Genomic DNA, 24,091 nt, shown 5'->3' with positions numbered 1-24,091 from the left:
AAAAAAGATAATATGGCCTTTATACACTTTAATGCAAAAGTTTTTTAATTTTACTATTGGAAATAAAAGCCTATGAAGTATTCAAATATTCAATAATTATATTGCTGATTGCCACACTTATACATGAATATAAATCGTTTATATACGATAAACCATAAATGTAGTAATATATCATTGATTGAATAAGTTATTGTTTCTAATAAACTATGATGATCAATATTTTTGGATTCAAACCTTAGTCAATTACTACTAATTTATGGAGAAGTAAAGATACGTACCACTCCTAAATATCTAATTGGTAGTATTAACTTATTAAAAAATAATTAAATAATGTTGCGAAACAGATAAACATATCTAATTAGATATTTTTGTTAATATTGTTTTTATGGAAATAAAAATCAAACGGATATTTTTGATATGGAAATATCGTGATTACTGATTAAGGTGGCTGTTCATAAGGAAATAACGATCAAGATTGTTAATCCTTAATCCTTATATATATCGATTTCCTTTACAAATCTATATAAGCAGTGCACAGAATTTTGGATCGAGATTGATCAATTCAATGGAAATCTCGGATAACAGCCTTGAATATCAAAGAGCATCAATGGATGGGTGAACAAAGTGACCGCCGCGAACATCAGGAACATTGTTCCGGAGCTGTTTGCTGAGAATCTGATTCGAGGCCGGGGTTTATTCTGTCGAACATGCCTCAAGTCCCAACTCGCGTAGCCGGGATTCACCGACGTTTTCGCAGCTCTGGTTTCTGTCGTCAACGCCAAGTTCCCTCAAGTAGGCCATCTTTTGCTGCGGAGGATCGTACTGCAACTGCAGAGGGCGTATAAACGCAACGACAAGGTTTGTATCTTAAATTCGTTTGAATATGGTTGTGTGTTATGCTGAATATCTGTGCCTAATTGTGTGTTATACTGAATATCTGTGCTTAATTGTGCATTGTGATGAAAATCTTTTGGCTGTCAAACCATAATTTTTCCCCCCCTATTTTCGTTAAAATTCTGAAAATCTCTGCTTAATTGTGTGTTATGGTGAAATCTGTGCTTAATTGTGCATTAGGGTGAAAATCTTGTTGGCGGTCAAACCCTAATTTTCCCCACTAATTTCGTTAAAACCTTGAAAATCTCTGCTTAATTGTGTGTTATGGTGAAAAATGTGTTTAATTGTGTATTATGCTGGAAATCTTGTGGCGGTAAAACCCTACTTTTTTCCCTAATTTCGTTAAAACCTTGAAAATCTGTGCTTAATTGTGTGTTATGGTGAAAATCTTGTGGTGGTCGAACCCTAATATTTTCCCCAATTTCGTTAAAATCTTGTGGCAGACACAACTAGTTGCGGCGGTGAAATTCTTAGCTCACCTGTTGAATCAGAGGATAGTTGATGAGCTTATCGGCCTTGAGCTGCTGACGTTGCTGCTGGAGAAGCTGACCGATGATAGTGTTGAAGTAGCTGTTGGCTTTGTTGCAAAATGTGGATCCTTGCTGCAGGACCTTTGCCCCAAAGGAATGAATGGTAAGACTTAAGAGTCTGGTTTGTTATTGTTTAGGCAAAAAAACTGTAGTTGTTGATTTGCAGGATATATCTCTCTGAAACACTGTTTCTTCGATCTTATCAGGTGTGCTTGAGAGGTTGCGAGGGATTCTTCACGAAGGAGATATAGATAAGCGTGTCCAGTTCTTGATTGAAGGCCTCTTTGCGTTGCGGAAAGCAGCAAAGTTTCAGATTATGCATCCGGAACTGGACCTGGTGGAGCAGGATGACCAATTCACTCATCAAGTTTCTCTCTTGGATGAGATAGATGGTGACAGTGGTTTAGATGTGTTCCAGCCGGATCCCCAGTTCGTGGAGAATGAGAAGATGTACGAGGACCTAAAGAAGCAAATACTACCTGAAAACGAAGATGATGAAGATCAAATTGCAGATTCAGTGGATAGCGATGAGGAAGAGGAAGAGGACGAGGAGCAGATAAAAGACCAGACCGGGACAGACTTGGTTAACCTCCGGAGAACCATCTATTTGACAATCAAGTCAAGTCTTGATTTTGAAGAAGCTGGACATAAGTTGTTGAAGATCGGCATATCTGGTCTGGAGATGGAGCTGTGCGTCATGCTTTTGGAGTGTTGCGGTGAGCAGACAACTTATCTCCGCTACTACGGACTCCTCGGGCAGAGGTGGTGTCTGACGAACAGAATCCACCAAGAGAACTTCGAAAAATGTTTTGCCGACCAGTACTCCATGATTCACCGGCTGGACACTGTTAAACTGAGAAATGTCGCAAAACTATTCCCTCATTTGCTGGCCACGGATGCGTTGCAGTGGCGCATCTTGGACTGCATTCAGTTAACCGAAGAGGAGACGACTTCTTTGTCTCGGATCTTCCTCAAGATTCTCTTGCAGGAGCTGTCCGACCACCTGGGAATTCGGTTGCTTAATCAACGCCTGAGTCAAGACTCGTTCGAGTCTATTTTTCCCAAGGACAGTCCGAAGAACACTAGGTTTGCTATCAAATTCTTCACTTCCATTGGACTTGGTGGGATCACAGAGAACCTGCGTGAGTATCTCAAGAACATGCAGAACGAAGGAAAGCAGAAGAAAAGGAAAATTAATGTATAGTACTCCTAGTTAATCTCGTAGTAAATTTTAGTATGGTTATCATCTAAAAATTTTGAAATGTGTAAAAGGCTATAGATGTGAATTGAAATATATTTCCATTATGATTGGACCATATGTAGTGTTCATAATTAAAACAATTTAATTAAAGTGATGACACGAACAGATGATTATATGAATAATTGAAGTTTTCTTTATTATACTTGACGTATCTTATTAAGGAAATTAAGATGCTATCTCAATTAATTGTATAAGTAAAAATTAGACTAAAAGGAGAATCCAGTTCTCAATTAAGATATAGTAATTCACAGTTAGAATAGCAACGATGGCAACAAACAACAGAAGGCGTAAAATGGGGCATTACAATTGCTATCATGGAATTTAAGATGATCAATCAAACTCAAGCATAAGACAAGTCATAATAGCCACAAGTCTAAACAAATTATATTCAGCCGACTAACAGACGGCAATATCCTCACTTGATACATTCTTCATCCTGCGTCGCAGTCAGCCATATATGTACCGGTGCTGTGACAACAAAGCAAATCGGAATAAGATAAAAATCCAATTTTATTTTTTCAACAAACAAGAGATGAAAGCCAGTAGTAATATACCCCATGACGAATGCAGAACACTGTGATGTTGCAGTTCATGGGTGGATTTTCATCATCATCATCATCATTACAAAGCAGTAGCAAAGCAGAGGTCTAGGGAACTCATAGTACAATCTTTTGCATTGCCACTGTTCTCATGCTCCGTCTACACGACGAAAGCCATATAAACTGAGAGTAGCTGAATGGGTACAAGCAAAGAGCACATGATTGAGCACCATCCAGCATATCTCAGTTTCTTATGCCTGCACCCCACTCGGTTGGGCCAAATTTGCTGCCCTAGCAGCAACAGGTCAACCACACCCAACTCGATTCTGAGAGGGTGCAGGCATGGCCCAAGCCCCTCACCGGGGCAGGGCTAATCTGAAACTTGCATCAGGTTGTTGCTGATGAGACTGAAAAGAGAGATGAGTTCAACTTAGGATCATAAATGATTGTCGAGAAATGTCTATGTCCATTAAACTAAACAAGGTAGACAGAGATGAGTTCAACTTAGGATCATAAATGATTGTCGAGAAATGACTATGTCCATTAAACTAAACAAGGTAGACAGGCCCTTAAATCAACTCATTAAATGAGACTAGTCCCTCAAAACAATTATAAAAATGAATGCACAAACACATCAGTAACACTGTATATGATAATGCACCTGGGATTGGAGGATAGTAGTTAGCATGTGTCATTACAATACATATCCAATTAGTCACTCGTGTTAGCAAAACTTGTCATTATTGAAGTTATAGAGCAACCAGCAATGAAAACAAAGATAAACTCCTTACCCTAACCAACCATAGGGTGATACTATATGCAGTCAATTGCTTCATCAGTTACAGGAAACTTACAGCAATCTTACAACTTTCAACATCAAAGTTTTATTATTTAAACAAGAATGTGTTATTAAAGAAAAAAAGAAACATTTCAGAGTCTCAGACATGTAAGGAAACAAACTTCTACAATCTACATGGATCATAACAATAAGCAAATGTCTATTGATTCCCAGTGCTACTTTTATCTAAAGTAAATGAGTAATATTGTCAATTTATTATGAAAGGACAGCATTAATCCATAAACTGCACATGGAAGTGATGCATAATCCAGCAGCTCCATTATATGCTAAAAACCAGAAATAACAGATAACTTATATCATGAAAATACACTTAGGAACAGTTTCCCCTCAAATATTATTAATGATTCCAAGTCCTATGATGTGTGACCTTTAAGCACATCATGATAACTGAAGTGATGCATTTTACATATCATACCTGTGAAAAAGGCTGGTGAACTGGATCAAGAGGATGGAGATATGGCATTCCAGGTCGTTGACAAGGGTATTGGGGAGAACGTAAATAAAAACCAGAGTTTGGTGGGGCATTTACATGACCAGAGTTAAAAGGAGGCATTTCTGCATGACCATATCCAATGCCAGCTGGAGGAGATGGAGCAATCCACGTCCCTGGTATGTGTTGAGGAAGATGCATGGGTTGGTGCTCTGAAGAAATTGGGGGTCGGTGACCAGATCCAAGCTGTGGGAATTCAGTGTTGTAATTCACTGCAGGTGCATACATAGGCTGAATGGGGTACGGACTTCCACTAAATCCAAAGGCAGGATCAAACCTCTGCAAGTATCTGGAAAGAAAAATGATATACTAATGTGAACTGATTATAAAGATAATGTGCATCTTTTGAAGCTGTTCTAAAGGTCATTAACATACTACTATTTCCACAAGGACACTGCATTGTACTAGGATATCACCAGACAAACTAATAGTAATATGCAAAGATAATATACGAGGAAATCATATCTTGATAGGAAGAGATCTGAAATGGTAAAAGATAAAAAGGACTATTGGAAAGAGGTAAAAAGTATTGGAAACGGAAGATTAAATATACCTGTCATAGTTCCTGTCATAGTCAGGATCTTTCCGTTCAACTTCGCGGTCCCTAAAGACCGCCACCCGACTATTTGTCTTTGGTCTTCCAATTGGTTCTCTCTCTGTCCTACTCTTAGGTAACCTACTGCTAGATGTCGAAGACTCGGACAAGCTTCTGGCAATAACCCCATCGGATCCACCACCTCTCTCTTCTGCCTTGGTTAGTCCTAAGGAACCATGCTGGAAATTATCATGAATCCTGCCATCACTTCCCTGTCTTGCAGCATAACTCCGCATAGAGCTGTTCGAACTAAATATCCGAGCCCTAGCCCTATTGTATTCCTCCTTTCTTTCTTCAACACTTTTTGCACTGTTTGATTTTTCAGAATGCGCATTCGAATTGCTATTATTTAGATGCCCTTTTTGTGGCCTCTGCTTGATTGCAACCTTAACCGCACCAGAGTCTTCATTAGGTAGATTTACAGGGATGTCAGCAAGACGAATCAAAGGAAGTCGAATATTAGAAGTCTTGCGAACAATGATTTTGGAGCCAGAACCATCTATAAGGCTATTATCCAACAAAACCATGGACTGCAGTGAGTAGTGCTGTGCAACACGGTGAGCAGCCAAGCGTAAATAAGAAGTGGGCAACTGTTGGAATTCCATCTGCTCCCTTGTAGGGTCCCGAATGAACTTCTCCACATCCTGCTCCATTCTCAACACTGCACAAACATGTCATCTCATAATTTTTTATAGATTCAAGACAAAAGATGACGACCAAGGTACTAATATACTGTTGATGACCATGACATAACAATCATCAGGTATAAACTTTCTAGCTGGATTGAAAACCATCAAAATTCAAAATTTGTGTTAAAGATTGTCAATTATTTTGGGAGCCAATAATAAACATTGATCAAACCAATAGATTGTTTTTTTACAGATCGAGCTTGAATTATATAGTATAAGCTTCTTAATCTATTTTTATCAATCCAGGCCTAAAGGGAAGACAATTCAAGTATTTAAGCTCGGTTTTCCAGTCATGAATACAGAGGTAAAATTGAGAATTTAATGATTCAAAACATGTACAGCTCTTCAATTAGCAGTCGGAGATGGAAAAACTCACCAGAGAGCCGCTCACGAGGATTTTGTATAGCTTCCCGCAGAAACTGATCTACTGTGTTGATCAAATCCTCCAAAACACCCAAAGCCGGTGCGGATTCCTCAACTCTCTCCTCCTGCTTGTTGGAGTTGATACTAGAAGACTCCTTTCTGGAGGAGTGCATGAGGCGGCGCATGCCCTCCTCCACGTCAGCAACCTCCCACGACTCCGGGCCGTCCTCCACAGAGCCCAGCGATGACGCTCCGGAGCCTTCCATGGCTTCTTCGAATAATCGTGGCCGATTAGTCTTCAATGCTTGGTTATTGAACAGAAAATCGTCAAATCCAGCTCGAATTCGAGAGAATATGAGTGTCCGATTCGAAAGAGCCGTCGAATTTCATCTAAACCGCGCGCTGATTGGGGGAAAAGGTGAAGTTTTGATTAGGGTTTGTAGAGAGAGAGAGGGAGACGATAGAGGAGAGAGAGGTCAGCACGTGCAAGCCACATGATGCCTTTCTTCGGGGAATATGAATGGATTCTACTCGGTGGGAATGTACCACTTTCTATAGGAATGGTACAACTGTAAGATTCAATTAAATAAATTCATAAAATATTTATTTCTTGAAGGGGAATTAGTGTCACAAGGGTACTCCCACATATGTGAAGCTTATAAATCTTTAAACTTATAAATTTGAACTTGACATCATTGAAATTCAAATTTTATTATTCATATACGGTTATTGCAAATGAATTTAAAAATATTAGCATAAGAAAACTTAATGGGATATATAAAATCATCTAAAGAAAATAGATGGGTAGGACTACAATACATGGGTAGTACTTATAATTATAGGTCAATTTAGGTATTTATATTTTATCTTCAACTTTAAAGTTCACTAAAAATAAATAATTTTAAATTTGTAGCCGATTATAAATGACGTGGGAATGACATGATAAAATTACTATTAAAACGATAAGTTAACATGTTAAAACGATGGGGCTAGCAGGTTCACAGATAATTTGTGAGTATCTCAAGAACACGCAAAAAATAAAGTTTGTTCCTTATACTTGACTCACACAGCATTGGGATGTTTTTCATATGTAAATTTATTCTGTTTTTGTGAAATAACAGAAATGGGGATTACAAGATGTAGATGGGGTACAACAATAAGCAGAATAAACTAGAAAAACATTAGCAGTTTTTAGAGAGAGAGAGAGAGCTGTGCTTCAATGGCATAACACTGATAAGGACTTTGAATGTCTTGAAGAAACATGTTTCTACTTGTGAGGTGTTGCTGAAGTAGAGCTGGTGTTGAGCTGCATGGCCTCTATTTCTTGAAGCTTCTGCTTTATTTGCAACCAGGCCTGATTCTCCTGGCTGATTCTCTCGGCTATCTTGCGCATCTTTTCGTTGCATCAGCTTAATGTTCTCCAAGTAGAGCTCCGTGTTCTGCTTCTCCATGTCAAGCTCCGACTTCTGCTTCTCCATGTCGAGCTCCGACTTCAGCTTCTCCATGCCTCACCTGTGCTTCAAGTGCAATCAACTCAGGTGTTGTGTTCGTTGTTAAGACAATTGATCTTGTATTTATACCAAGAGAAGAGCAGAAAAAGCAACAATAGTTGGGTTAAGACAGGCTGTAAAGGTTCTGAAATTGCCAAATTTGGTGGTGTGGTATGCAATGTGAGTGTGAGTGGCAATGAGACAATTATGTCAATGTGTGAGTATTAAGTGGCAATGAGATAATTATGCCAATGTGTGAGTATTAAGTGGCAATGATATAATTATGTCAATGTGTGAGTGTGAATGGCAATGAGATAATTATGTCAATGTGCGAGTATAAGGTGGTAATGAGATAATTATGTCAATGGGTGGGTGTGAGTGGCAATGAGACAAATATGACAATGTGAGTATAAGTGGCAATGAGACAACATCTCTTGCAACCCTCCAGCTAATGCAGTTAGTTAACAAATAATCATTAATAAATAAAACTCTAAAGCACAAATTAGGACATTATAATCCTAGTGCAACATAAAATGGGGCGTTATAATTGCTAGTATCAGTAAGCAAAGTCATGACCACAAGTCTAACCAAAATATTTTCAGCCAGACAAACATCGCTCCAACAGATGGGAATATCCTCACTCGATACATTCTTCGTCCAGAGTTGCAGTCAGCCATATGTGTACTGGTCCTGTGACAACAAAGTGAACCGTAATAAGATCAAAATTTGTGTTTATTCTGTCAAGAAAGAAGAGATGAAAGCAAAGCAATCGATATACCCCATGACAAAAGCAGAACACTGATGTCAAAGCTCTGATATGTTGCAGTTCATGGGTGGATTTTCATCATCATCATTACAAGCAGTGGCAACGCAGAGGTCTAGGGAACTCATACAATCTTTTGCACTGCCACTGTTCACATGCTCCGTCTACATGACGAAAGCCATATAAACTGAGAGTAGCTGAAGGGGCACAAGCAAAGAGCACATGATTGAGCACCATCCAGCATATCTCAGTTTCTTATGCCTGCACCCTACTCGGTTGGGCCAAATTTGCTGCCCTAGCAGCAACAGGTCAACCATGCCCAACTCGACCCTGAGAGGGTGCAGGCATGGCCCAAGCCCCTCACCGGGGCCGGGCTAATCCGAAACTTGCATCAGGTTGTTGCTGATGGGACTGAAAAGAGAGATGGATTGAATTTAGGATCATAAACTAGAAATGTCTTTGTCCATTAAACTGAACAAGGTAGACAGACAGGCATTTAAATCAACTCATTAAATGAGACTAATCCCTCGAAACAATTATATTAATGAATGCACAAATACATAAGTACCATGGTATATAATAATGCCCCAGACCAATGAAGATAGTAGTTAGCAATTTAGCATGCGTGACTATGGTATATATCTAATTAGTTATAAGGGTAAAAATGAATCCCAGGCCCAGGGAAGTACAATTGTACCCTCTCATAAAGTCCCGGATCAATAAAGAAATGCATTTCTGCTCCACTGTTGCAATAGACACCTAGGGCACCATAGGCAATTAGGCATTCAAGTAATAACACGTAGGGCGAACAACATATGCACTTCTAAGCACAGTTAGAAAACTGAGCAACAGAAGGAGATCCAATGCCTAAGGACAAAGCTATCATGAGCTGCGACTAGTGTAAATGCAAAAAAAGCAAAGACAGAAAGTTACAAACTATTTTAGGTCAACTCCTCTAACCAGCTCTCTATAATTTTATAGAAAGGATGGTTTTCATATAAGTAACTAGCTGATAGATGAGTAAGTTGAATGGGATAAAATGTCCATTTATGGTCATGAAAAGCCATACAAGAAAACATAAACATTCCAAAAGTCTCCTACAACTCAGGAGTAGCATCTTCTTTGTTGGAACTCATTACTCTTGTTAGAACAATTTGTCATTCTTGAAGTTATTGAGCAACCAGCCATGAAAACAAAAATGACTTCCTTGCCATAGCCATCCACAGGATGTAAAAGGTGCAAAACTAAAGAGATGTGAACACGTGGCCTTTAAAGCACATCATGAACTGAAAAGATGCACTTCACATATCATACCTGTGAAAAAGGCTGGTGAACTGGATCAAGAGGATGGAGATATGGCATCACAGGTCGTTGACAAGGGTATTGAGGAGAATGTAAATAAAGACCAGAGTTTGGTTGTGCATTTACATGACCAGAGTTAAAAGAAGGCATTTCTGCATGACCATATCCAATGCCAGCCGGAGGAGATGGAGCAATCCACGTCCCTGGTATGTGTTGAGGAAGAGGCATGGGTTGGTGCTCTGAAGATATTGGGGGTCGGTGACCAGATCCAAGCTGTGGGAATTCAGTGTTGTAATTCACTGCAGGAGCATACATAGGCTGAATGGGGTACGGACCTCCACTAAATCCAAAGCCAGGATCAAACCTCTGCAGGTATCTGGAAACAAAAATGATATATCCATGTCAACTGATTAACAAGATGATGTGCAATCTTTTGATTTGAAACTATTCTAAAGATCATTAACATATTACTATTTCCTCAAGGACAGCATACTACATTGTAAGATATCACCACACAAACTAACAATATGCATTCCCTAACTAAGATAATATACAAGGAAATCATATCTGGAAATGAAGAGATGGTAAAAGCCTGAATGATATTTGAAACAGGGAGATTCAAAATACCTGTCATAGTTCCTGTCATAGTCAGGATCTTTCCTTTCAACTTCATGGTCCCTAAAGATCGCCACCCGACTATTTGTCTTTGGTCTTCCAATTGGTTCTCTCTCTGTCCTACTCTTAGGTAACCTACTGCTAGATGTCGAAGACTCGGACAAGCTTCTGGCAATAACCCCATCGGATCCACCACCTCTCTCTTCTGCCTTGGTTAGTCCTAAGGAACCATGCTGAAAATTATCATGAATCCGGCCATCACTTCCCTGTTTTGCAGCATAACTCCGCATAGAGCTGTTCGAACTAAATATCCGAGCCCTAGCCCTATTGTATTCCTCCTTTCTTTCTTCAACACTTTTTGCACTGTTTGATTTTTCAGAATGTGCATTCGAATTGCTGTTATTTAGATGCCCCTTTTGTGGCCGCTGCTTGATTGCAACCTTAACCGCACCAGAGTCTTCATTAGGTAGATTTACAGGGATGTCAGCAAGACGAATCAAAGGAAGTCGAATATTAGAAGTCTTGCGAACAATGATTTTGGAGCCAGAACCATCTATAAGGTTATTATCCAACAAAACCATGGACTGCAGTGAGTAGTGCTGTGCAACACGGTGAGCAGCCAAGCGTAAATAAGAAGTGGGCAACTGTTGGAATTCCATCTGCTCCCTTGTAGGGTCCCAAATGAACTTCTCCACATCCTGCTCCATTCTCAACACTGCACAAACATGTCATGTCATGATTTTTTATAAATCAAAGACAAAAGATGATGAGAAAGGTACTAATAAACTGTTGATGACCATGACATGATAATCATCTGGGATGGATATTAGAAGAGTGAAATATAAGTTTCAGTTTTTCACAGATATCAAGAGTCAACTATGCATACATAAATTAAAAAAAAAAACTATGCATACATAAATTCACAGTATCATTCTTCGCGAACGTTATTATGAAGGATGTGCAGGAAAGTACTCAAGTACATCATGCAACTGATCACTTAATTTAATTCAGCTTCGAGCTAGAAAGTGGTTGCAAAGTATTTGGGATACATTATCAGTTTTGATAACTGGACACGAATTCAAGTACTCTGTATTTGCTAAAACATTATCAGATAAATGCTATCAGATAAATACCCCAAAATGCTTGTGGTCATAACTCACATATGCTGGAATTCAATTTTCTTGTCCTTGATTTGAAAATTTTTTGGTAATTACTGATCCACCGAGCCCCTCCTCCCAGAAACTGCTTACTAAGTTTTCTAAAATAAGCCCTTCCTAAATGTATAGCCTCGCTAGTCAGCTACTATAACAATATCTTTGTGTATACATATGCTCAAAGATTAATCATTAGTTCAGAACAAACTTTCTAGCTTGATTGAAAACCATCAAAATTCAAAAATTTGTGTTAGAGGTGGTTAATTATTTTATGAACCAATAGTAAACATTGTTCAAACCAATAGATTATTTTTTACAGATCGAGTTTGAATTCCAGATAAGCTTCTTAATCTATTTTTATCAATCCAGGCCTGAAGGGAAGACAATTCAAGTGTTTAAGCTCGGTTTTCCAGTCATGAATACAGAGGTCAAATTGAGAATTTCATGATTCAAAACATGCACAGCTCTTCAATTAGCAGTCGGAGATGAAAAACTCACCAGAGAGCCGCTCACGAGGATTTTGTATAGCTTCCCGCAAAAACTGATCTACTGTGTTGATCAAATCCTCCGAAATACCCAAAGCCGGTCCGGATTCCTCAACTCTCTCCTCCTGCTTGTTGGAGTTGATACTAGAAGACTCCTTTCTGGAGGAGTGCATGAGGCGGCGCATGCTCTCCTCCACGTCAGCAACCTCCCACGACTCCGGGCCGTCCTCCACAGAGGCCAACGATGCCGCTCCGGAACCTTCCATGGATTCTTCGATAATCGTGTCTGATTAGTCTTCAGTGCTTGGTTATTGTACAGAAAATCATCAAATCCAGCTCGAATTCGAGAGATGATGAGCGTCCGATTCGAAAGAGCCGTCGAATTTCATCGATAAACCGCGCGCTGAATTGGGTTAAAAAGGTGAAGTTTTGATTAGGGTTTGTAGAGAGAGGGAGACGACAGAGTAGATAGAGGTTGTCACATGCAAGCCACGTGATGCCTTTCTTCGGGAATATATTATATATAGACTTCGACACATTTTTGTTTGTATTTTTATATTTACATTTAATTAATTACTAGTAATTCGTATAATTCGTATAGCATACGAATTTTCCCCCAAAAAGAATTAGCGACACAGCGGCCAGAGCGCCAATCACCGCCGCCGGAAAACTGGGAATCAACTCATCCTCCGCCGACACAACTCGGAAATTTGAGGAAAGAGGGAGCAAAAATCGTTTGATTAACAATGAAAATTTGGGGAAGACTGATAAATCGAGCAATTCTTCTGAGCAGTAGCAATGGCGGATTACTATCGAAACCCTTAAATCCTCGAAATGGGGCTTGTGGGTCCGGCGCATTCCGCCGGAACATCTTCTCGTCTGCCTCGTCTCCTTCTAGTTATTTGTCGGATTTGAACGTGCTGAAGTCTTCATTACGCTCCTCCCAGCGGAATCAGTTCCAAGGTCTGTTCAGCTGTAAATATCTTTATGTGTCTGAAAGGCAGGATTTTGATAAATTGGTAGGCGGATTAGGTTAATTTCATGTTTATTAATTAGTGAAAATAAGGCTTCCGAAAATCCCTACTGTTTGAGGGTTTGAATAGATATTTGTGTTTGTTAGCGCTGATAATAGTTGGTTTTCGTAAATTTGCTGTTCCTTTTATTTAATTGTGTGTGAATAATGAGATTGGTTTGTGTGCGCTATCTGTTGGCCTTCTACTGTTTGAGAGCGAGCACAAGTGGTTGGTTTTTCATATGAAAACTACTTGATGTAGAAACAGATTTCTGCAGGGTAATGTTTTTGCTAACAGTTCTAAACTTGGGATATGACAGAGCAGAGGAGGAGCATGTTTATCCAGACACAGTCAACTCCTAATCCCGCCTCGCTGATGTTCTATCCCGGGAAGCAAGTTATGGAGACAGGGAGTGCCGACTTTCCTAATGCACGCTCTGCTATGAGTTCGCCACTGGCAAAGAGTCTTTATGGAATTGATGGTAGGCATTATCTTCCTACTCTCGAAAAAAGGGTTTACATACACAAGTTTCTGTTAGTTATATGTTTCTAATGAGCTGGTACTGCACCTTGGAGAATTTATTAGTTGCAGAAACATGATACACTGAAGATTTTGATATGTGCTGTGTCGTCCAATGACTAGGCTTGTAGTCGAATCTGGAGAATAAGACAAGATAGAATTTGTTTCTAACTTGGAGTTATATAAATCGCGTATATAAGGCACAGTTTCTGCATTTTGCTTGTGCCTTGTATTTAGATTCTGGCATATCATTTCGGTTTGGCTTATGATTTTTCCGTTTTTGGAATAGAAGGACAATGAATGAATTAATTAAGAACATTCCTACGAGTGCATTAATTAAGCGAATGACTCTCGAGTTGGATTTTCCATATGGGGACTACTCAAGGAGATTGCTCTTATTTGGCATAATTATGTAAGTTCCATGAGCATTATGTAAATTGTTTCCAGTGGGAGAGACAGCGAGCACCTTCTTAGTTATGGGATCAAAAACAGAAACCTTGCAGTTGATTTTGCATAGGAGAAGAGAGACAAAATGTGATTGTCAAGAAAAAGTTTAAGATGAGATTGAAATTGCATTCACTAGAAATTAGGTGGTTTGAAGAACCTTATAATGAAAAAATTTAATTCCGTGTTGGTTCATGGTTGTAAGAGTATGTGCATGATATTCATTAAGCTTGGCTCTTCTAAATATCATGAGAATGTCTCGTGTGTTGTCTGTGATATCATGTATCCAAGCTACCATCATGTCATTATCTATATTAGACTTTCTAGAATCTTATCATCTTCAGATATGGAGTATAATTTTTAGGTTAATGATTTCATTGGAATTGATCATAAGTTCATAACTTATCCTTGACTGTGCAGGAGTGACCAGGGTCTTCTTTGGATCAGATTTCGTGACCGTAACAAAGTCAGATGAAATCTCATGGGATTTGCTCAAACCTCAAGTCTTTGCAGCAATCATGGATTTCTATTCTTCTGGACAGCCATTGATATTAGATTCAGCTGTTGCTGCCTCCATGGACACAGCCATCAAGGAGGATGATTCAGAAACTGTTGCCATGATCAAAGAGCTCTTAGAAACTCGAATCCGGCCAGCAGTACAAGACGATGGTGGTGACATAGAGTATGTAGGGTTTGATCTGGACACCGGAGTAGTTAAGCTGCGAATGCAAGGAGCCTGCAGCGGATGCCCTAGCTCATCCGTCACTCTGAAATCTGGGATTGAGAACATGCTAATGCATTACGTCCCCGAGGTCAAAGGTGTGGAACAAGAATTTGATGAAGAAGAAGATGCAACGCTAACTGGAGCGCCACACGAGTAATTGACACTCTATCACCACAGTCCACACACATACACATAAAAGAGGAATAAACTTACTACTACTACTAGTTTGCCTATCTCTCCAACATTTCTCATTCCGTTTGTTCTTTGTTGCTCTTCGGTAGCTAACTTGTTGCGATCATTTGATCGTTTAGCTTTCTAGTAGCGCATTGAAGCTGAGGAACAGTGAACTTGCTCGGTTCTGCTTAAATATTTTTGGTGCTTGATCTCATGATCTGTTACACTGTATAGTTTTTATCATCAGAAACCAACCTGCAAAATTAATCTTCAATTTCAAACTTGAAAATAGTTGAAATTGTATATAGTCCTTCTCTGAATAAATTTTTGCCGCGTGCTCATATTGTGAAATTATGTGGATATTCAGTCTTTTTCTACTCAATTTTAAGTTTGCCAAAAAAACCCACGTCTCATGCGGCCATTAATTTTGCCTATACAACTTGAACCAATGACTACCATATGTTTCATAATTAATTATGCAAAAGATATTCTTAACTCACATGGGCAAGTGTTTAATTGATTGGTCGAATTATTATTATTAAAATAATTATCATTGTATAAAATACTCTTTCTATTTACAACTAAAAGGTCAATTTTTTAACACTGAGATTAAAAAATGCAAAATAATGACGAGTTAAAAAGTTAATGAAATATAAATCTCATTTTTTAATTGGAGTACTTTTATCTCTATCTCAATTAAGTTGAGTCAGAATGTCTGGACACGGAGATTGAAATTACGTTGAACAGTAGGAGATGAATAAAGAAGGATGATGAAATAAAGTAAGAGTGATTATATATTTTATTTTTTATTAAAAAGGAAAAAATAATTCAATTTAGTTTGGACGAAGGAGTATAAATAAAATGAGTTCTATATGCATGCTTATCATTTGATTTAAAAATGAAATATGATTTTTATTGGATGGATAATTTTAGTAACAAACGAGTGGCTAAAGTATTACTCCATTAATAAACATGTGTTACATCTTATTTAGAAGAAAATTTGTAAAAAATAAACCGAGACTAATTAACATAATTTTTGTGGATGGATAGCAATCTGAAGCTTCAATCATCCATCCACCACGTGGCACCAACTGCTCCCTTTCCCTCCACCTGCATTTACTACTCTAATTTCATGTAAATTCTCCAAATTCATGAAGAATCAATGCAGCAGCAGCAAAGGGTGGACTGCTAAGCATAAAGTTTGTGTCTTGATCCCAAATAAAATCTGAAAGAAATAATGAAATGGTGCGGGTCCAGATTTGATGAAGTTGAAAGCCACTGGAGCGTGCTATCCATTCGCTGGCCACACGCCCCATCCATGGCGCCACGCGAATTCACCGTGCCCCACCCTATCCCAACGCAGCCGCCCCGTACCACCAATTCAGCACGAGGTACACCTCCGCCACGAACCCCCGTCGATTTCTTTAATCCTAAGCGTTTGAAAATTAAAACCCGTTGTTGGACGGTCCAATCACATCGCCATTGCTGAAATTAGTTTTCCCAACTACCCTCCTTTTTTTCCATCCTTGAATAGCAATAGTATAAGTTAGAATTTAGATAGAGAGAGAGAGAGGGAGTGGTATTGATTATTGATCATCAAGAACTCTATAGGAAGAGAGGGGAGTGGGGAAAGTTGGGATCTTGGTGAAGATGGCGGCATGGTTGGAGGGGCTGAGGCAGCTGAGGCCACTGGTGCACCTGCTGTTGCCACTGATGGTGCATTGGATTGCTGATGAGATGACTGTTTCTGTTCTGGTTGATCTCACAACTAACGCCCTCTGTCCAGGAGAGGAGAATTGTTCTGAGGCCATTTACATCAATGGCATCCAGCAAACTGTCAGTCTTTCTTCCTTAACACACACACACACACACAATTCTTTTGGTTGGAAGGTTAAAGTTGTGAATTTTTTACAATTTACACTGAATTTTGTATGAAGTGTTTAGTTCTGATATACTTATCCATTTGACTCATCTGGGCATGCCTAGAGTTTGTTGATTTTCTTGTTATGTGTTCTTGGATTCTTGGTAAATTTCTGTGGTGTTTTTAGAGGTTGATTGGATTTGGCTCCCGCTGTAATGTAATGAATTCATGTACAAAGCGTAAGAGTGCAAGTTTGAGATATCTTTGGGTTGCTTGTGCCATTTGATTAGTGAAGATATTTTCTATATTCTTTAGTAGTAAAGGTCCATATTAAATTATAAAACTATCCCACTTTTCAATGACTGATGTTGATTTATTGTTTTTAATAAGCTTATCCATTGATTTTAATTTTATGCAGAAAATGACATTTATTTGGTTTTTTACTTTTTCTAGTTACAGAAAGAAAACCCTTTTTATTTATGCATTGTTTAGTTCACTTATATATTACAGAATTTAATGGCCATAATAGGCATCTCTTGTGGGTATTTCTTTTAAATTGACTACTGAGACTGATACACATACGTCACCGGATGTGTATAACCATTACAGTCTGTTGTGATCGTTTGACAAAAGCTAATTTTGATAGTTGTGATAGACCACTGAAGGTGCTCTTGTGGGCATCAGTTTAGTTCAGTGAGGAGAATATGGCTGTCATCAATGAAAGGGAATTCTGTCAGTTTCCAATTTGTCAAGCTATGGATCAATGGCATACATGACATTATCTTGCTGAGTTTTACTACGGATGCCATATTAGAATAAAAAAGCTAATTCGAATACAAGGTTGTCTTAAAGATTTATAAGCACGGGCATTGTCTATCTCTTAATGACAAAGATAAACGCTGATAGGGAATTGGGGATATATAAGTTCTTTGTATATTAGCCAGATAAGTGAAGATGCTACTAATCAGGTCAACTTGCAGTAGTGATATGGCCAGGCTTTCAAATATCATGTCACAGTTGAGACCATTTATGTATACATTTCAGATTGGATTTCTGATTGACTTTCATTTGAGTGCTAGAGAGGAGATATTAGCCTTTTATTTATTAGATCTGCTGCCTCTATTTAGATATTATCCTGGTGCAGAAATATTGGATAGAGATTATAAGGTCAAGAAAAATGATTGAAAAGGCACGCTGCTTTGGAGATTTTTATTGCTGGTTACCAATGGGGACCAAGGCCGGAGGAGTAGTGTGGTTAAGGCAATGAAAGTTCATTTCCTCTTTATTGATATAGTTACTACAAATCTTCACCCAGGGAACCTGAAAAAGAATTAAATAACCAATCAGAGTTGAAAAACAAATGAAGGGGAAGGAATATCTCTTATGTATAACCTGACCAGCAAAGTCTATTTTTTTGCTAAGGATACATTGTCCATTAACCAAAGAAGCTTATTGTAGCAAGACTGAAGGAATAATTACCAATGCAATTAATACCGCTGCTTAGTATCTCTATAATACTTGTTGCACCACTGCACGCACTGCATCGATATTGTACTTCTCTGAATTCAGCTTGTGTTTTGTGTGTTTGTAGATTACCGGAATATTCAAGATGATAGTTATACCCCTCTTGGGTCAGCTGTCTGATGAGTATGGACGTAAACCTTTCCTACTTCTCACAGTATCGACAAATATTGTTCCTTTCTGTATGTTTCCTCGAAGCCTTATAATATTCACTATTCTTTGTTGTTGCTTTAATGTACTCCATTTGTTAACCACACATATCATCATTTTTGCAGCTTTACTTGCGATCAATCAAGCTAGAGGAACAGTCTATGCTTATTATGCTATTCGTACTATTGCTATGATAATAAGCAAGGGGACCATTTTCTGCATTGCAGTCGCATATGTTGTAAGTTCATTGCTGATACCATGCAATACTATCTGCCAATACAAGAACTGTGTTTACTCACTCTTTAACAATATCTCAGGCCGATATAGTCGATGAGGGCAAGAGGGCTGCTGTTTTCAGTTGGATGACTGGCCTTTTCTCTGTATCACTTGTCATAGGAAACATGCTAGCACGTTTTCTTCCGGAAGAATATATTTTCCAGGTAAACTTAAGATGTGACCTTTTCTCCATTTCATGTATCGGTCTTTTACCCACATAGTTATGTGACGTTACTTTCAATTTTAGGTGTCGATAGTTCTGTTGACCTTCGTCCCAGTTTACATGTGGCTGTTTCTGAACGAAACAGTGAAATCAACTCGAAAATCAGACCATGATATTTCTTGCTTAAACAAGGCAGTTAGGATTGTTACAAATCGATATTACTCGATGAAGAATGCTGCTTATATTGTTTTTAGCAGGTAAATATTAGACGTTTCGCATTCATTTTGTCTATGAATACACATTTTCTGATCTGATTCTGTGCAAGCATAAATAGCCCCAATTCCTAAAATCTTATACTAATAGCCTTTTAATTTCCTTAGCCCAACGCTTAAGCGCATTTCTTTCGTCTCCTTCTTCTATGAGCTGGGATCGTCGGGTATCAGCAGTGTCATAATGGTACGTCTCTGACAACTGTATCAGAAGTTATTGAAAACTTCTACATATACACTTTTCATATTCAATTTTTCCTTTTCCATCACATCTGTCAAAAAATGGAAAAATGGCATACAACCATTAATAATCCTTTATTATCCTGCAGTACTATATGAAAGCCGTTTTTGGTTTCGACAAAAATCAATTATCAGAAGTTTCGATCATTGTGGAAGTTGGCTCAATCTTTTCTCAGGTACTTGATCTTATGCTCTCGGGATTATTTTCGTATTTAACCACTGTCATGAACCTCCATCCATTTGAATTGTTGCTGTGACAAATGTCTTCTCATCCTAATTCTTGCTCGTTCAATTGCTTGTTTGAAGATATTGGTGCTTCCGCTACTTAATCCTTTGGTTGGCGAGAGAGTGATTCTTTGTGCAGCCTTGCTCGCGTATACTGCATATGTGAGTTACTATAATACGTAAAAGAAATCTGAAAACATCTCCTTTTCTCCAAAAAGAAAGGGTCTCACACGAATTTGTTTACGCAGGGATTGCTTTATGGATTGGCCTGGGCACCGTGGGTATGTAACTCGTATAGACACATGCTAGAACTACTCCGACTGAAAATTTAGATTTATTTTTTTTCCAGCAACCACAACGTTAATTTTTTATCGTGTAGTTCTTGATTGCTAACCATGCCAACACAGGTGCCTTATGTGAGTACTTGTTTTGGAATCATCTATGTCCTTGTCAAACCCGCTGTAAGTTCTTTTCTTTCCTCGTCGTTGCCAACAAAATAAATGTAGATTTTCTCCATCATGATCTCGTCTAACTTGCTCAATGTTTTCAAAAATGGCAGACGTATGCAGTGATATCCAAGGGATCAACTTCAGCAGATCAAGTGAGTTCACTTCTGAATACTAATGATGGATCTCTCGGCTGTGTTCTCACTTGCATCTCTCGTTTTCTTGAATCAGGGTAAAGCGCAAGGCTTTGTAGGTGGCGTGCAATCCATTGCAAGCTTTCTTTCACCACTTGCAATGAGTCCTCTAACCAGTGAGTCTGCCACTCGATTATATCATCCAGATAAAGGAATGCCGTGGAGTGCATCTGATTATCTCTTTTTTCGATCTTTTCTTTTTCACAGCGTGGTTTCTATCAAGCGACGCACCTTTCAACTGTAGAGGTTTCAGCATCATAATCGCCACACTGAGCACGGTAAGCTAGCTTGATACATACATGTCTGCACTGCTTAAGGTTTGGAGCGTGTTTGCCTTATTGTGGCTCGATTGCTCAGGTGGTGGCGTTGTGCTTCGCGTGGACACTTAACCTAGACGCGCCAAAGAAGAACGCGGAGGAGCAAACGGAAGATGTGGAAACACCACTTCTGTCATAATCATCAACTACTGGTGGTCATGAGAAGGGAAATCTACTCTTTGGTTGGATCTCTCTCTTCTCTCTAGTATGGAAATGATGGTATTTAAGTGAAAATTTTGAGGGAGAAGATGGATGACATGTTGGCATGGTGTATAGGTTGATGGGAGAGATAGAGAGTACTAGTTTGTATGAAGTAGTTCCACTAAAATAAGCTCTTCTTGGAGCCTAATTAAATGTTGTATCTTATGAAATTTTATTATATCTATGAAATTCGGTTATTATCTTATTTTATTTTTGTTGTGTAAAATTTATTTATTCTTTTCATCCATTAAGCTAATTAAGTTAAGTACTACTACTGTACATAAAAATAGGTCATTTTGATAGGTTAGAAGTTCACAATTAGTTTAATTAAGATTAGTACAGTTTTATTGAAACTATATAACTACTGATAGTTTACAATATTTTGACAATAATAAATTAATTAAGAATCTAAAACCAAAATCAATTTTTAATATATTTACTGTTAGAACTTACAATGGGGATATTTCTGAAAAATGAAAGAAAAAAGAATTAGGCTTAATATGAGTAAAAATGAAAAAGGATTAAAATAATTCAATTTTGAAAAATGGACATTTAGATAGTTTAAAAAAAAATTAATTTAGAGTGAAAACTGAAAAACTGCACAAAATACTGCTATCCCTTCACCGATTCATGGTGTTGTAGTGAGACATGGAAGCACAGCTCTCTTCTTTAGCGGCGTTTCCACCAATCTTTGCTAAACATTCCACAGTCCCACACTGCAAAGTTCCCCCTTGCAACATCTCCTTCCCCGCCAGAACAACTTCTCGAGACCTCACCTCTCCAAATTCTACTTTTCCATCTTTTACTTCGACAATTATAAGAGCACAAATTGCTTCAACTACCTCTTCTTCAACGACCCATTCTGGAAAATTCAGCACTCGCGGCGATAATCAGCATTGGAGGGTGGTGGTCGAAGCCCCGCCGCGTGAGCTCATCGCTAGGTCCCAAATTATCGATTACTATGTCAGCAAAGTTAGAAGCGTTTTGGAGAGGTGAGCTTTTGTTACATCTTCGCAAGATTTTACCTTTTTCAATTTCTTGATGTTTTTTATTTCATGTTTGTGGCTCTTTTGTTGTTGATGATTACTTGTTTGTAACTTTTCTTGGAAGTTAGAAGAGTTTTGGACAGGTGGGTTTTTATTATATCTTCGCAAGACTTGACCTTTTTCAATTTCATGAATAATGTTTTTGATGTTTATGTTTGTGGCTCTTTTGTTGTTGATGATTGGAACATCATGTTCTTATCTCTGTGTATATGTGTATGTGGTAGAAATTGGTTTAATCTTGGTGGTGTTGTTTTTCTCAGTGAGAAGGATGCTCAGAGGTGTATATATGATGCTTCCTGTGATACCCATTTTGGTTTTTGCTGTGACATTGATGAACAAAGAGCTAATGAGCTAGCAAGTATGTCTCCCCTTTTCGCGATGTTGATGCGTTATCGTACTGTATACATAGCTAAATCATAAATAAAGACAGGTTTCTTTTGAATGGAAGTTGTGGCAATAGTGATTTTTAAGTGATGAATTTTGACATCAGGTGTGCCTGGAGTGTTATCTGTTAAGCCAGACCCAGATGTTGATTCTACGCAGAAAGACTACAGCTATCCGAGTATTGAATTGAGTACTGATTCAAAGCCTTTGCTTGGAAGCACGTTGCTGTTTCCTGCTGGGACTACTAAGCAGTGGCTTGTTCGGATGGAGAGACCAGCAATCGGAGCCATCAGAAAGGCGCAAGTGGTTGATTATTACGTTCAAGTCTTGATGAGAGTTTTGAGGAAGTGAGTAGTCTTACTCAATGCTCTATGACTCTTGATTCCCCCTTTTTGAGATGTTTCATTGTGTTTTTTCAGTGAGAGTGATGCTCAGATGTGTATTTACCACATTTCCTGGCAATCCAATTTCGGTTTCTGCTGTGAACTAGATGATGAGTGCGCTCGAGAGTTAGCTGGTTTGTATGCTGCATCTTAATACATACGATCGACATTTTTGCTATGATAAATTGGTGACAGATATACTCACTGGTGTAGATGTGCCTGGTGTTCTATCAATCCTGCCAGACGAAAATTTTGGTTCAGATGATAAAGATTATGCAGGTTTTTCATCATTAAAACCGTTTTACCCATCCTATGGAATCTTCGTATTTTTCTTTTTCTTGTTTCGTTCTTGCTTGGCTCTCTGTCCACCAAAGGTAGGCCATAGAGTTACTTGTAAAATATTGGTGAAGCAACAAAACCGTATGCATTTGCAGGTAAGAACACCGGAGCCTCTGAAAATTCTTCAGCTTCGACACTGGCAAACAATATTCGAACAAAGAAGCTCTTCGTGACTGGTATACTTCAACTCATATACCCATGAAATTTCTGTTTTGTAAATCTATACGTGTAATTTCAGCTGAAAATACTCGCGTTGTGTTCTGTCCTTAGGTCTCTCCTTCTACACGTCTGAGAAAACATTACGCGCAGCGTTTGAAGGTTTTGGTCAGCTCGTTCAAGGTAATGAATGATCAAACATTTAGAGCGCGATTTATGAAATGAATGACCTTTATTTCTAAGCTTTATTTTTTCACTGCCATCAGTTAGAATCATAATGGACAAGATCTCCAAGAGGTCTAAAGGCTATGCCTTTGTCGAATACACTACGGAAGAGGCTGCGAGCACTGCACTCAGAGAAATGAATGGAAAGGTATTCCCATTTGTTATTTCTTGCAAGAATCATTCTCAACTCAAACAAGATTGTTTGATGTTTTTCGTGTTTCCTCATCTCAGATCATCAACGGCTGGATGATAACAGCCGATGTTGCCAAGACCAACCCACCAAAGTTCAGCAGGTCCCAAACCGGAGCCACTGCTGCATCTTGATGCATTGCGTTATATCTTCCCAGCACGCGAATTCAACCAATTTGTTCGTGTTTCTGCTCAAGCATGCACGCACACTGACCAGACGGTACAACACCGTGATTGTATCATCATCCGTTGCCATTTGTTCATCCGATCAATCCATCAAGAGATGATGAAACACGAAGGCGACCACACAGCTCGTCGGACAGAGGTTAGAGAACTGCTGAGGATGCAAATTTACATGAAAACTGTACAAAGGTTGTAAACCACTGTTTGGATTTGTGAAGCTTTGTTCATGTAATAATATCTGTTTTTTTCTAAAATGACTTATAATCAAACAGAGGCCTCAAGCATCTTAGCTAATTTTATTTTCACATTTTAATCTTATTTTTGTAATCTAAATTCACTGGTCATTAATTAATTTTGCTGTCACTCTACCAACCAGCTCCATCCATGGTTAATTATTCATTGGCATTATTTATCTAATAT

At 38.5% G+C, this 24,091-nt stretch overlaps 6 protein-coding genes across 10 annotated transcripts; 4 read left to right on the top strand and 2 right to left on the bottom strand.

The window, feature by feature from the left end:
• The first annotated feature begins 424 nt into the window (after window positions 1-424).
• Window positions 425-2,740, top strand: LOC121741961 (pre-mRNA-splicing factor cwc22-like). Its single transcript, XM_042134952.1, has 3 exons — window positions 425-858; window positions 1,338-1,527; window positions 1,631-2,740. The coding sequence occupies exons 2-3, from the start codon at window positions 1,521-1,523 to the stop codon at window positions 2,626-2,628; spliced, it is 1,005 nt and encodes a 334-aa protein (XP_041990886.1). The 5' UTR covers window positions 425-858; window positions 1,338-1,520; the 3' UTR covers window positions 2,629-2,740.
• Window positions 2,741-2,892: 152 nt separating this feature from the next.
• On the bottom strand, window positions 2,893-6,723 carry LOC121741960 (R3H domain-containing protein 2-like). Its single transcript, XM_042134951.1, has 5 exons — window positions 6,234-6,723; window positions 5,127-5,829; window positions 4,499-4,862; window positions 3,240-3,631; window positions 2,893-3,153 (listed from the first exon to the last, which is right to left on the bottom strand). The coding sequence occupies exons 1-4, from the start codon at window positions 6,484-6,486 to the stop codon at window positions 3,581-3,583; spliced, it is 1,371 nt and encodes a 456-aa protein (XP_041990885.1). The 5' UTR covers window positions 6,487-6,723; the 3' UTR covers window positions 2,893-3,153; window positions 3,240-3,580.
• A 554-nt stretch (window positions 6,724-7,277) lies between these two features.
• Window positions 7,278-12,526, bottom strand: LOC121741407 (R3H domain-containing protein 2-like). Of its 4 annotated transcripts, none has more exons than XM_042134141.1 (6): window positions 12,043-12,526; window positions 10,403-11,105; window positions 9,788-10,151; window positions 8,489-8,884; window positions 8,299-8,400; window positions 7,278-7,737 (listed from the first exon to the last, which is right to left on the bottom strand). In XM_042134141.1, the coding sequence occupies exons 1-4, from the start codon at window positions 12,293-12,295 to the stop codon at window positions 8,834-8,836; spliced, it is 1,371 nt and encodes a 456-aa protein (XP_041990075.1). In that variant the 5' UTR covers window positions 12,296-12,526; the 3' UTR covers window positions 7,278-7,737; window positions 8,299-8,400; window positions 8,489-8,833. The 4 variants fall into 4 exon arrangements, with proteins under 4 accessions (XP_041990075.1, XP_041990074.1, XP_041990077.1 ...); XM_042134140.1 differs by having other exon boundaries at window positions 7,278-7,732; XM_042134143.1 differs by having other exon boundaries at window positions 8,352-8,400.
• A 74-nt stretch (window positions 12,527-12,600) lies between these two features.
• LOC121741408 (nifU-like protein 4, mitochondrial) lies at window positions 12,601-15,117 on the top strand. The gene is made up of 3 exons (XM_042134144.1): window positions 12,601-12,992; window positions 13,362-13,523; window positions 14,426-15,117. The coding sequence occupies exons 1-3, from the start codon at window positions 12,776-12,778 to the stop codon at window positions 14,884-14,886; spliced, it is 840 nt and encodes a 279-aa protein (XP_041990078.1). The 5' UTR covers window positions 12,601-12,775; the 3' UTR covers window positions 14,887-15,117.
• A 974-nt stretch (window positions 15,118-16,091) lies between these two features.
• On the top strand, window positions 16,092-20,976 carry LOC121742427 (hippocampus abundant transcript-like protein 1). Its single transcript, XM_042135562.1, has 14 exons — window positions 16,092-16,739; window positions 18,356-18,467; window positions 18,561-18,673; window positions 18,753-18,875; window positions 18,959-19,131; window positions 19,255-19,330; window positions 19,473-19,559; window positions 19,690-19,770; window positions 19,857-19,889; window positions 20,016-20,069; window positions 20,168-20,209; window positions 20,286-20,364; window positions 20,456-20,526; window positions 20,606-20,976. Exons 1-14 carry the CDS (start codon window positions 16,554-16,556, stop codon window positions 20,702-20,704), a joined length of 1,329 nt encoding a protein of 442 aa, XP_041991496.1. The 5' UTR covers window positions 16,092-16,553; the 3' UTR covers window positions 20,705-20,976.
• A 387-nt stretch (window positions 20,977-21,363) lies between these two features.
• Window positions 21,364-23,989, top strand: LOC121811630 (organelle RRM domain-containing protein 1, chloroplastic-like). Of its 2 annotated transcripts, none has more exons than XM_042212512.1 (9): window positions 21,364-21,758; window positions 22,073-22,170; window positions 22,303-22,543; window positions 22,616-22,713; window positions 22,823-22,858; window positions 23,014-23,094; window positions 23,189-23,257; window positions 23,341-23,447; window positions 23,531-23,989. In XM_042212512.1, the coding sequence occupies exons 1-9, from the start codon at window positions 21,415-21,417 to the stop codon at window positions 23,621-23,623; spliced, it is 1,167 nt and encodes a 388-aa protein (XP_042068446.1). In that variant the 5' UTR covers window positions 21,364-21,414; the 3' UTR covers window positions 23,624-23,989. The 2 variants fall into 2 exon arrangements, with proteins under 2 accessions (XP_042068446.1, XP_042068445.1); XM_042212511.1 differs by having other exon boundaries at window positions 22,793-22,858.
• The last annotated feature ends 102 nt before the right edge of the window (window positions 23,990-24,091 follow it).

Source organism: Salvia splendens, chromosome 7 (genome assembly GCF_004379255.2).
Source record: "Salvia splendens isolate huo1 chromosome 7, SspV2, whole genome shotgun sequence".
Taxonomy (NCBI): Eukaryota; Viridiplantae; Streptophyta; class Magnoliopsida; order Lamiales; family Lamiaceae; genus Salvia; species Salvia splendens.
This window is presented reverse-complemented; position numbering and strand designations above follow the sequence as displayed.

Excerpts from the sequence above, each read along its gene's own strand:
- LOC121741960 (XM_042134951.1), bottom strand. The coding sequence starts at position 6,486 with ATGGAAGGCTCCGGAGCGTCATCGCTGGGCTCTGTGGAGGACGGCCCG. Across the intron at positions 4,863-5,126 it reads TATGACAGGAACTATGACAG|ATACTTGCAGAGGTTTGATC; the intron begins GTATATTTAATC and ends TTTTCTTTCCAG. Across the intron at positions 3,632-4,498 it reads TTCACCAGCCTTTTTCACAG|TCTCATCAGCAACAACCTGA; the intron begins GTATGATATGTA and ends CTCTCTTTTCAG.
- LOC121741407 (XM_042134141.1), bottom strand. The coding sequence starts at position 12,295 with ATGGAAGGTTCCGGAGCGGCATCGTTGGCCTCTGTGGAGGACGGCCCG. Across the intron at positions 11,106-12,042 it reads TCCTCGTGAGCGGCTCTCTG|TGTTGAGAATGGAGCAGGAT; the intron begins GTGAGTTTTTCA and ends ATGTTTGTGCAG. Across the intron at positions 10,152-10,402 it reads TATGACAGGAACTATGACAG|ATACCTGCAGAGGTTTGATC; the intron begins GTATTTTGAATC and ends TTTTGTTTCCAG.
- LOC121741408 (XM_042134144.1), top strand. The coding sequence starts at position 12,776 with ATGAAAATTTGGGGAAGACTGATAAATCGAGCAATTCTTCTGAGCAGT. Across the intron at positions 12,993-13,361 it reads CCAGCGGAATCAGTTCCAAG|AGCAGAGGAGGAGCATGTTT; the intron begins GTCTGTTCAGCT and ends GGGATATGACAG. Across the intron at positions 13,524-14,425 it reads GAGTCTTTATGGAATTGATG|GAGTGACCAGGGTCTTCTTT; the intron begins GTAGGCATTATC and ends TTGACTGTGCAG.
- LOC121742427 (XM_042135562.1), top strand. The coding sequence starts at position 16,554 with ATGGCGGCATGGTTGGAGGGGCTGAGGCAGCTGAGGCCACTGGTGCAC. Across the intron at positions 18,674-18,752 it reads GCATTGCAGTCGCATATGTT|GCCGATATAGTCGATGAGGG; the intron begins GTAAGTTCATTG and ends ACAATATCTCAG. Across the intron at positions 20,527-20,605 it reads TAATCGCCACACTGAGCACG|GTGGTGGCGTTGTGCTTCGC; the intron begins GTAAGCTAGCTT and ends TCGATTGCTCAG.
- LOC121811630 (XM_042212511.1), top strand. The coding sequence starts at position 21,415 with ATGGAAGCACAGCTCTCTTCTTTAGCGGCGTTTCCACCAATCTTTGCT. Across the intron at positions 21,759-22,072 it reads GTTAGAAGCGTTTTGGAGAG|TGAGAAGGATGCTCAGAGGT; the intron begins GTGAGCTTTTGT and ends TGTTTTTCTCAG. Across the intron at positions 23,448-23,530 it reads TCAGAGAAATGAATGGAAAG|ATCATCAACGGCTGGATGAT; the intron begins GTATTCCCATTT and ends TCCTCATCTCAG.